The sequence below is a fragment of the Coregonus clupeaformis genome, chromosome 35, assembly GCF_020615455.1.
Source record: "Coregonus clupeaformis isolate EN_2021a chromosome 35, ASM2061545v1, whole genome shotgun sequence".
Taxonomy (NCBI): Eukaryota; Metazoa; Chordata; class Actinopteri; order Salmoniformes; family Salmonidae; genus Coregonus; species Coregonus clupeaformis.
This window is the reverse complement of record NC_059226.1, coordinates 38,647,564-38,660,231: the sequence shown is the minus strand read 5'-3', so window position 1 is coordinate 38,660,231 and position 12,668 is coordinate 38,647,564. Positions and strand designations below refer to the sequence as shown.

The 12,668-nt window shown below is 40.6% G+C and overlaps 1 gene segment (V, D, J or C); it reads left to right on the top strand.

The window, feature by feature from the left end:
* The first annotated feature begins 1,095 nt into the window (after positions 1 to 1,095).
* LOC121570747 lies at positions 1,096 to 2,077 on the top strand. The segment is given in 2 exon segments: positions 1,096 to 1,185; positions 1,290 to 2,077. Coding segments are annotated over 2 exon segments (405 nt in total).
* Positions 2,078 to 12,668: the final 10,591 nt, after the last annotated feature.

Below are 12,668 nucleotides of genomic sequence, written 5' to 3'. Positions count from 1 at the left end.
TACACTCTACTTACACTCTCTACTTACACTCTACTTACACTTAAGCCTACTTACACTCTCTACTTACACTGTCTACTTACACTCTCTACTTACACTGTCTACTTACACTCTCTACTTACACTGTCTACTTACACTCTCACTTACACTGTCTACTTACACTCTACTTACACTGTCTACTTACACTCTCTACTTCTATCAACTCTCTTTTCGTATGAAAAGTCCCACCCCTCTTCTCTCTGTATATAAAGAAAAGTGTGCATCTGTCTGTCATTCAGTTAAAGTAAACAAGTGCAGCTCCCACCAGTCTTCAACACAAACCATCCTTCCTGTATCTCTGCTGCTGCTGCTGCTGGCAGGGCCATTCTGTGAAAATATGATTAACTGAAAATTGAATACTGATTTGTTTGTTTTGTTTTAAAGGTGTGTTCTGTCAGACTGAGCTCACACAGCCAGGTTACATGACCCCGCAGCCTGGACAGCCTCTGACCCTGTTTTGTGAGGTCTCTGGGTATCAGTAACCAGCACCTACTGTACAGCTTTGGATTCCACAGTCTGCAGGAAAAACACTGGAGTGGATTGGAGTAATTTGTTATGATGAAAGCACAGTTTATAAAGATTCACTGAAACACAAGTTCAGCATCACCAGAGACACTTCCAGCAACACGTTGTTTTTAACAGGACAGAGTCTGCAGACCGAAGACACAGCTGTGTATTATTGTGCTCGAAGACCACAGTGATACAAACCAGGACAGGACCTGTACAAAAAATGAATATGTATGCGAATCAAGCGCAAGTGCAACATATGGCCCTCAGTGATTCAATATAATATAATAATATCAATCGAAGAACTGGTCTTAAAATAAAACTTCTTATTGATACATTGGCACAATAAGTGGCTATGTCACTATTACATGAACACCTTGAGTCTTCTACCAAAACATTTCTCAACAGAACCAAGAGATGTAGTATTTAGACCACTAGAGCTACAGGGAGAGACATTTAACACCATAGAGATGCAAATGTATTTCTCCTCCCATTTCAGTAGTCTGATATAAGTGCCCTCCACAGACCATCTCCTCAGTCACGACAACCACTCCCAGTCTGTGCTCCTACTTTTACAGAATTTTTAGATCCGTCCCACAATGAGAGTTCTAGAATATGTGTTTCTACTGGCTCTCATCTCAGGTGAGTTAACTGGAGTTATTTCTGTCCAGTGAAAGAGAGAGGAGAAGAGCAATACTATTTGGCTGGTGGGTGATAGTCATCTAAACTCTCTGTCTGTTTTTCAGCTGTTCAGGGGCAGTCACTCACCTCCTCTGAGCCAGAGGTGAGGAGACCTGGAGAGTCAGTAACACTGTCCTGTGCTGTGTCTGGAATCTCCATGGATAGCAACTGGATGCAATGGATCCGTCAGAAACCAGGGAAAGGACTTCAGTGGATTGGATTCATTGACACTGGAACCACTGCTTACTATGCCCAGTCCCTCCAGGGCCAGTTCACCATCACCAAAGACAACTCCAAAAACCAGCTCTACTTAAAGATAAACAGCCTGAAGACTGAAGACTATGCTGTTTATTATTGTGCCAGAGACACAGTGACACAGGATCCTGCAGCGCCAGACAAAAACGGATCAACACTGATCCCAATATGAGAGGCAATGAGGCGCATCTGTTATTCAGACACACTCTCTATGAGTGAGCAGAAGTACTCAACAGTAGTGGAAAAAACACTGATATCAATATTATCTTCATAAAATAATCCATACACAATATAACCTTGAAAAGCACATTATTTACATTAACCCAAAGTCAACTTTATAGAATTGAGTTCATATTAGCTATTACGTTTTGAGTATCTTTATCGGACAGAATTATATTAATGTGATCAACAAACAGAAACATACACAAACTAAAAACAGTAATGGATCAATTATAGATCCTTGGGGAACTCCACAATAGATTCCCAAGAGGAGCTAAGCAGTAAGAGATACATCTAATTAAATACTAATTGTATTGTCCCACATAGGGAAATGTGCTTGTTTCTGTGCTGTTCAAAATTGTATAAAATACTAAACATATCTAGTCTGAACATCTCATATGAAACATCTGAACTACAGAGAGTAGAATAAAGGACAGGGAGGAGAGAATCAAGGAATAGAACAGAATATCCCTGTCAGGATATTTAAACCTCTGGAGGACGGTCTATACAAAGTCTCCCTCCCCTTCCTCCCTTTATAATCAGACACTCAGATCTGGACTTCTCGTTATAGGCAGCTTTGACTGATATTACAACATTACAAGTACTGTACTAACTAATACTGAACAATGGAACTGATGATTGTCTGGAGTTTAGTAGTCATGGTGATGTCCATACACAGTAAGTGAGAGTGTGTTATATTCCCTAGAACAGTACAAGTGTTCAGTAAACATCTTGTGTGTTATGTTCACTATACACGTGTTCAGTAAACATCTTCTACACAGAGCATCATGTCCTTGTTTCAAAACTAATTATTAAGAACAGATAACTAAAACATAGGGGTGGGTGGAAATGTTAATACTATTAATAATAATAATAATAATAATAATAATACATGGGACTTTTTTTCAAGGACATAAAACATATTATTGATACATTGGCACAATTAGTGGCTATGTCACTATTACATGAACACCTTGAGTCTTCACCAAAACATTTCTCAACAGTACCAAGAGATGTAGTATTTAGACCACTAGAGCTACAGGGAGAAACGTTTAACACCATAGAGATGCAAATGTGTGTCTGTTCATGTATACCCAAGGTCTCCTCCCATTTCAGTAGACTGATATAACGGTCCTCCACAGACCATCTCCCTCAGTCACAACAACCACTCCCAGTCTGCGCTCCTGCTTTTAAAGAACCTTAGAACTCTCCCACAATGACAGTTCTAGAATGTGTGTTCCTCTTAGCTCTTATCTCAGGTGAGTTAACTGGAGTTATTTCTGTCCAGTGTATGATATAGGAGAGGAGCTGTGCTACTTGGCTGGTGGGTCATGTTCATCTCAACTCTCTGTCTGTTTTTCAGCTGTTCAGGGGCAGTCACTCACCTCCTCTGAGCCAGTGGTGAACATACCTGGAAAGTCAATAACACTGTCCTGTTCTGTATCTGGACTACCACTGAGCTGGTTACACTGGATCCGTCAGAAACCAGGGAAAGGTCTAGAGTGGATTGGGCGCATTGACAGCGGCACTGGCACTATATTTGCCCAGTCTCTCCAGGGCCAGTTCACCATCACCAAAGACAGCTCCAAAAACCAGCTGTACTTAGAGGTGAAAAGCCTGAAGCCTGAAGACTCTGCAGTTTATTATTGTGCCAGAGACACAATGACACAGGAGCCTGCAGCGCCGTACAAAAACTGATCAACACTGATAAGAGGCAGTGAGGCATGTCTGTTCTTTAAACACACACACACGTACACCACTCAACAGTAGTGGAAAACACACTGTCCACTGATGTCAATGTTATAAACATAAAACATCCACACTCATTATAAACAGTGAAAAGCACACTATTTACATTAAATACAGAAGTACATTTTATGCAACTCAATCTTCATAATATTTATTACGTTTTGAGCATCTTTGGACAGAATTATATTAATGTGATCAGCAAACAGAAATACATTTAAACTAAAAACAGTAATGAACCAATTATAGACCCTTGAGGAACTCCACAATAGACTCCCAAGAGGGGATACTAGTTATATGGTCCCACATAGGCAAATATTATTCTTTCTGTGCTGTTCAGCATTTTATAAAAGACTAAAAATATCTAGTCTGAACATCCCATATAAAACATCTGAAACACAGAGAGAAGAATGAAGGATATGGAGGGTATCAATGAATAGAGCAGAAGATATATACCGATGTTGAGAATTTTCATGCCAACCTGTAGCGTATTTCAAGGTTTAAAAAGGCTTCTAAAGTTTTACATTTCCACTTTAAAATGTCGGACTTGATTTACCCTAACGAAAAATGCAGCACCCCCAAAAAATTAAATAAATGTATTACAATCCACATAACAATTCACATTTCCTGTTGCTGCAGGATTATTTTCCTGCTATAGAAAACTGGCTCAAATTAAGATCCTACGTCTGTATCCCTCTCAGTCTCTATTTAAACCTCTAGAGCAGGGTTTCCCAAACTCGGTCCTGGGGCCCCCCCTGGGTGCACATTTTGGTTTTAGCCCTAGCACTACACAGCTGATTCAGATAATCAAAGATTGCTGATGAGTAGGTTATTTGAATCAGCTGTGTAGTGTTAGTGCAAAAATCAAAATGTGCACCCAGGGGGGCAGGACTGAGTTTGGGAAACCCTATTCTAGAGGACGGTCTACAGTGGGGAAAAAAAGTATTTAGTCAGCCACCAATTGTGCAAGTTCTCCCACTTAAAAAGATGAGAGAGGCCTGTAATTTTCATCATAGGTACACGTCAACTATGATAGACAAATTGAGAAAAAAAAATCCAAAAAATCACATTGTAGGATTTTTTATGAATTTATTTGCAAATTATGGTGGAAAATAAGTATTTGGTCAATAACAAAAGTTTCTCAATACTTTGTTATATACCCTTTGTTGGCAATGACACAGGTCAAACGTTTTCTGTAAGTCTTCACAAGGTTTTCACACACTGTTGCTGGTATTTTGGCCCATTCCTCCATGTAGATCTCCTCTAGAGCAGTGATGTTTTGGGGCTGTCGCTGGGCAACACAGACTTTCAACTCCCTCCAAAGATTTTCTATGGGGTTGAGATCTGGGAGACTGGCTAGGCCACTCCAGGACCTTGAAATGCTTCTTACGAAGCCACTCCTTCGTTGCCCGAGGCGGTGTGTTTGGGATCATTGTCATGCTGAAAGACCCAGCCACGTTTCATCTTCAATGCCCTTGCTGATGGAAGGAGGTTTTCACTCAAAATCTCACGATACATGGCCCCATTCATTCTTTCCTTTACACAGATCAGTCGTCCTGGATCCCTTTGCAGAAAAAACAGCCCCAAAGCATGATGTTTCCACCCCCATGCTTCACAGTAGGTATGTGGTGTTCTTTGGATGCAACTCAGCATTCTTTGTCCTCCAAACACGACGAGTTGAGTTTTTACCAAAAAGTTATATTTTGGTTTCATCTGACCATATGACATTCTCCCAATCCTCTTCTGGATCATCCAAAAACACTCTAGCAAACTTCAGACGGGCCTGGACATGTACTGGCTTAAGCAGGGGGACACGTCTGGCACTGCAGGATTTGAGTCCCTGGCGGCGTAGTGTGTTACTGATGGTAGGCTTTGTTACTTGGTCCCAGCTCTCTGCAGGTCATTCACTAGGTCCCCCCGTGTGGTTCTGGGATTTTTGCTCACCATTCTTGTGATCATTTTGACCCCACGGGGTGAGATCTTGCGTGGAGCCCCAGATCGAGGGAGATTATCAGTGGTCTTGTATGTCTTCCATTTCCTAATAATTGCTCCCACAGTTGATTTCTTCAAACCAAGCTGCTTACCTATTGCAGATTCAGTCTTCCCAGCCTGGTGCAGGTCTACAATTTTGTTTCTGGTGTCCTTTGACAGCTCTTTGGTCTTGGCCATAGTGGAGTTTGGAGTGTGACTGTTTGAGGCTGTGGACAGGTGTCTTTATACTGATAACAAGTTCAAACAGGTGCCATTAATACAGGTAACGAGTGGAGGACAGAGGAGCCTCTTAAAGAAGAAGTTACAGGTCCGTGAGAGCCAGAAATCTTGCTTGTTTGTAGGTGACCAAATACTTATTTTCCACCATAATTTGCAAATAAATTCATTAAAAATCCTACAATGTGAATTTCTGGAATTTTTTTTCTCAATTTGTCTGTCATAGTTGACGTTTACCTATGATGAAAATTACAGGCCTCTCTCATCTTTTTAAGTGGAGAACTTACACAATTGGTGGCTGACTAAATACTTTTTTCCCCACTGTATGCCAAGTCTCCTTCCCCTTCATCCCTTTATAATCAGACACTCAGTTCTGGCCTTCTCGTTATAGGCAGCTTAGACTGACATTACAACAAGTCCTGTATTAACTAATACTGATCAATAAAACAGATGATTATCTGGAGTTTAGTTCTCATGGTGATGTCCATACACAGTAAGTAAAACATTACACATTGGTGACCGAAGAATGGCTGAGTGGTTAAATCGACATCAGTGTAAATACCACATCTTCAACAGAGTGTTACATTTTTTTTTTGTGCAGGTGTTTGTTGAGATCAAAAATCAAATCAAATCAAATTTTATTGGTCACATGCGCCGAATACAACAGGTGCAGACATTACAGTGAAATGCTTACTTACAGCCCCTTAACCAACAGTCGCTGGGCATAAGGCTGGATCAGTCTCCTCCTCAGGTGAAAAGACCTGGAGACACTGTTAAATTGTCCTGTAAAACCTCTGGTTTCTCAATGAGTGGATACTGGATACCCTGGATGAGGCAGAACCCAGGCAAAGCCACGGAGTGGATCAGGGGAATGAATAGCAATTCTCCAGTCAGGCACAGATGTTATCTATGCGGACTCCCTGAAAGGCCAGTTCACTCTGACTGAGGACGTCTCCACAAGAACACAGTTCTTAGAGGTCAAGAGTCTGAGATCAGAGGACTCTGCTGTTTATTATTGTGCTCGAGATAAACACTGACCGCAGATGGTGAAGCAGCTGTATAAAAACCCACACCCCCTAACAACATGGATAGCTGGTGTACTATTTCCTCTCTTTGTGTCACACTAGAATAATACTGAGTATCATTACTGTAAATAATACAACAACAATATAACAAAGCACTACACTATAAAAGAGATCAGCCTCTAACATTCCAACTATCTCTTGCCCAGTCAGGTCAAGTTTTCTTGTTGTCACATGAACAAGTATTTAAAGGCCCAGCCGCAGTCAAAAAACGTGATTTCCTGTGTTTTATATATATTTTTTCCACACAATTATGATAATGCCATATTAGTTTAAGAGCTTTTTGAAAAGACCGCCTGAAATTTCAGCCTGTTTTGGCGGGAGGGAGTTTTGGCCTTCCATGGTGACATCACCATGCAGTAAATTAGTTAACAGACCAATAAGAAGGAGAGTTTGAAACCTCTCTGCCAATAACAACACTTTTTCTGTTTTCCCCTCCCACTCAGACCACTCCCAGATAGTCCTAGCAAAAATCATGCTTGAGAAATTGCTCTTTGCTATAAAGCTTTTATTTAATTTTTTTGACCGTTTTCATTGAAAACAATCACAGTATGGTTCTTAATATTTACACAGAAAATATTTCATATTTAACAAACTATTGAGGCCATATGAACCTGTTTCCCGTCTCTGAATTCTCTATTTAATCTTTGTGTGATCTTCCCACCCTGTGAGGAGGAGTCAATGCAAAACTCTGACGTCTTCCATCACTACTTATCTCACTGCAGAGTGGAGGAGAGGACTGAAGCTCTGACTAGACTGAGGAACAGAGACACACCATAACTACTAATAGTTCATCATGACATTTAATATTGTGGTTCTACTGATGACAATAGGCTTGATAGGTGAACATGTTTAGACTGATAGATGAGTCTGTGCTCCACATGGCATTAACAAAACACACACTGGTCGACACATACCATACTCCCATAGACAGGTGATATGCTTAGTTATTACTAAAATAATATATTAAAGACATACCTGCCATTTTTATATAAGAATATGAATAAAAGTCATGAAACTCAACAATATAAATTAAAAATCTTAAATATTTATAGAAACTTGAGGCACACCAACAGACAGATTGCTATTCTGATTTTGTGCCTTTCAAAGAAACATTGAAGACCATAATAATTGTGTTAATAATAATAACGTTCAGCAAACAAAAAGAGAATCCAAAGTTCAATCAATGTTGTATTTAATTTAATTGTTCATGTTGCAGGTTAATGCAGCTTATAACAGTCATACTTACTCAATCTACTGAATGTGTCACTGTGTTACAAGTTATTTGAGTTTTCCTTCTTATGCAGTACCAACTCGCTCACCTTTGTGCAACATGTCTCTTCTCCCTGTATATAAAGAGGAATATTTGTCTCTTCACAGTAGGAGTAAACAAGTGCAGTTCCCATAGGTTCAGCTTCAACACAAACCATGTTCTTTGCATCTCTGATGCTGCTGCTGGCAGCTGCTTTCTGTGAGTTTTTGGGACTGATACATCAGTTATAATCAGGACAATAGTAGCCAGTAAAATGTGATAGATAGATAGGCAATATAATTTAAATAGCTAAATACTGTACTATAGAGTATGTAAACTTACTATACAGCAGGGTTCCCCAACTGGGGAACCTCAGGATGAATTGTGGGTTATTATATTTGAATCCCAAGATTTCTGGGCAACAAAAAGAAAGAAAACGATTTAAAAAATAGTACTTTTTTATTTTTGGGACATAAAATATTGTAGAAACACCCACAAATCAGCTCCAAGTGATTTTAACTTTTCCAATGTATTCCCAAGCATAATAGAGAGCTGCATAATAGCGAGATGTATGTGATCGTATACAAATGTAAGAAGGTTTGCAATGATTATGTTTTAGTCAAATATGATATCTGTTTGGGCTTCTTGGCGGTCAATTTGCAGTCTACAAATTATTTGTAATTATGTTCCGGCCCCTGACCATCTGCTCAAACGTTGTGGGGGCTTTGGGGAGGGTTGTGTGGTTTCTTATTGGGTACAGGGGAGGGTAGTGCACATTTTCCCTGGTTTACATTCAGTCTTTTGCAGGTTTTACTGTATAATTTCATAGCAAATTTCCTCATCTGCTTGCATGCACTCTCCCTATATCAAGGTGTTTTGGTACTTCCCTTATGCACTACACTTTTCTGCATGTTAACTTTTACTATACCACAGGTCAATATAGTCTACCAGTCTAACTGTCCATCCTCCCCTCTATCCACAATTCATAGTGACAATAGTGGTAGGTGGATCATTTGTCCAGATCTGCAATACGTTAACAAGCAATCATACCACACATGAAAGCATTCAAAGCGGCATACATTTTCAATATGAATCCACAAAAACAAACAGGAATAGCTGACAGGCAGCGGAGAGGCCAGGTGCATTATTGCACATGAAGGAAGAAGACATGAGACACGCAGCTCAAAAGCTCCAATACTAATCTTGTTTAGGGACAATACAATTATCCTACCTAGACTGGCAAAATTCTACTCTAGGCTGCAGTGAAAATGTCATTTGAATAACGGCGCAGAAGCCCTGTGATTTGAATGTTTCATTCCATTTGGATCAGTTGTGGGTCTACTCTAGACATTTTATACGGTCTAGAAAGGCACAGTAGCAGGCCAGTCTGGATGTATTTTTACTTTTGATACTGAGATGCGCTGTCTGTTGCGGATCATCATTCTCCCAAGTAGTCCTAGAATAATGTTGCTACATATGCTCTGGCAGGCCCAGTTATTCAGGAAAGCAATGTGTGCTCTGTCTCCTCTCCAATCCATGCAGCTATATAATCAAATTAACCAGGTTTCCATCCAACCTTTTTATGCAAGTAAAGTCCATGTCGGATAACAAATGTCACGACATCATGGAAAAGCATGCAGTTTATTAGGGTACAGATGAAATAAGTTGTGATGAACTTCACAGGGTGGTGAAAGTGAACGGATGAGCTTGATACTCCTTTCAATAAATATTGAGGGTCTTATTCTGGTGACATGATGATCGATGCTTGGTGCCGCTTTGACAAATAAAATTAATCTTGCACTTTGGTCCATAATAACCAATAATAACCATAGGCTATACACACAATGTATCTGCGAGCTGTTGACTAGAGCACACGTGCCAATACCAGAGTTGGCCACATTCGCTATACCTACTCAACATCTCTGAATTCCCACCCAGTGAGGAGGAGTCAATGCAAAACTCTGAGCTCTTCCATCACTACTTATCTCACTGCAGAGTAGAGGAGAGGGACTGAAGCTCTGACTAGTAGACTGAGTGATAGACATTGACAATAGTCTAACATGTTTAACAAAGATTACATAATAGGGCTACTGCTACTGGTTATAGGACTGTCAGGTAAACACTTTGTTTTACTTTCAACAGATGGTTGTGTGTCCTTAAAAACTTTGGTTCAAGTTTGAAATACTCTCTTTTTTATCAACAGGTGTTCAAGGTGAGACACTGATTAAAAAAAGCCTGGAGAATCCCACCAACTGACTTGTACAGCCTCTGGTTACTGGATGGCTTGGATCAGACAGGCTCCTGGGAAAGGACTGGGTTGCAATTATTACTGGCAGTGATGGTGGTATCACTTACTACTCCCAGTAAGTTCAGGGTCAGTTCACCACCTTCAGAAACAATAGAAAGCTGCAGGTGTATCTCCAGATGAACAGTCTGAAGACTGAAGACTATATGCTGTTTATTATTGTGCCAAAGACACAGTGACACAGGAGGCTGCAGCACCGTACAAAAACTGATCAAGCACATCTGTGAGACAGACACACTGAGTATCCAGCATAAATTCCTAGTGTATTCAAAGCATCTCTTTCCTAATCAAGCTCAATGCAGTTTAAACCACTCCTCTGCCCATGTGCTGTTAGTCAGTCAATATCTTTCAGAAAGGAAACACCATGTGTACGTTTATCCATTTATTCGAAAAGATCACAACACATACAGTGGGGGAAAAAAGTATTTAGTCAGCCACCAATTGTGCAAGTTCTCCCATTTAAAAAGATGAGAGAGGCCTGTAATTTTCATCATAGGTACACATCAACTATGACAGAAAAATGGAGAAAAGAAAATCCAGAAAATCACATTGTAGGATTTTTAATGAATTTATTTGCAAATTATGGTGGAAAATAAGTATTTGGTCACCTACAAACAAGCAAGATTTCTGGCTCTCACAGACCTGTAACTTCTTCTTTAAGAGGCTCCTCTGTCCTCCACTCGTTACCTGTATTAATGGCACCTCTTTGAACTTGTTATCAGTATAAAAGACACCTGTCCACAACCTCAAACAGTCACACTCCAAACTCCACTATGGCCAAGACCAAAGAGCTGTCAAAGGACACCAGAAACAAAATAGTAGACCTGCACCAGGCTGGGAAGACTGAATCTGCAATAGGTAAGCAGCTTGGTTTGAAGAAATCAACTGTGGGAGCAATTATTAGGAAATGGAAGACATACAAGACCACTGATAATCTCCCTCGATCTGGGGCTCCACGCAAGATCTCACCCCGTGGGGTCAAAATGATCACAAGAACGGTGAGCAAAAATCCCAGAAACACACGGGGGACCTAGTGAATGACCTGCAGAGAGCTGGGACCAAAGTAACAAAGCCTACCATCAGTAACACACTACGCCGCCAGGGACTCAAATCCTGCAGTGCCAGACGTGTCCCCTCGCTTAAGCCAGTACATGTCCAGGCCCGTCTGAAGTTTGCTAGAGTGCATTTGGATGATCCAGAAGAGGATTGGGAGAATGTCATATGGTCAGATGAAACCAAAATATAACTTTTTGGTAAAAACTCAACTCGTCGTGTTTGGAGGACAAAGAATGCTGAGTTGCATCCAAAGAACACCATACCTACTGTGAAGCATGGGGGGTGGAAACATCATGCTTTGGGGCTGTTTTTTCTGCAAAGGGACCAGGACGACTGATCCGTGTAAAGGAAAGAATGAATGGGGCCATGTATCGTGAGATTTTGAGTGAAAACCTCCTTCCATCAGCAAGGGCATTGAAGATGAAACGTGGCTGGGTCTTTCAGCATGACAATGATCCCAAACACACCGCCCGGCAACGAAGGAGTGGCTTCGTAAGAAGCATTTCAAGGTCCTGGAGTGGCTCTCGCCAGTCTCCAGATCTCAACCCCCATAGAAAATCTTTGGAGGGAGTTGAAAGTCCGTGTTGCCCAGCAACAGTCCCAAAACATCACTGCTCTAGAGGAGATCTGCATGGAGGAATGGGCCAAAATACCAGTAACAGTGTGTAGAAAACCTTGTGAAGACTTACAGAAAACGTTTGACCTGTGTCATTGCCAACAAAGGGTATATAACAAAGTATTGAGAAACTTTTGTTATTGACCAAATACTTATTTTCCACCATAATTTGCAAATAAATTCATTAAAAATCCTACAATGTGATTTTCTGGATTTTTTTCCTCATTTTGTCTGTCATAGTTGACGTGTACCTATGATGAAAATTACAGGCCTCTCTCATCTTTTTAAGTGGGAGAACTTGCACAATTGGTGGCTGACTAAATACTTTTTTCCCCCACTGTAATCTTAGTTTTAGGCTCTGCTCCTTCAGGGTAGATAACTGCAAGAGTGAAACATCATATGAAGATGATAATAGAACTACAGGCAGTGAGTACGATATGCTATATCAAATCCCCTGAAGGAAGAACCACAGAACCAACAGGTGGCGGCTGGCGTGGTGATGGGATATCAGAAACATCAATCATAGCGAGTAACAGCTAGTTACAGCAGGACGGCAGCAAGATAAACCAGCGCATGGGAGCACTTCACATCCGACATTGAGGAAGCATGTGCAGAACTAGTAAAGTTAAATGGACCATATGTAATTAAAGTGTGAATCCAATTGGTGCAATATCTGCTGAAGCAATCAGCTGATGCCACCACACT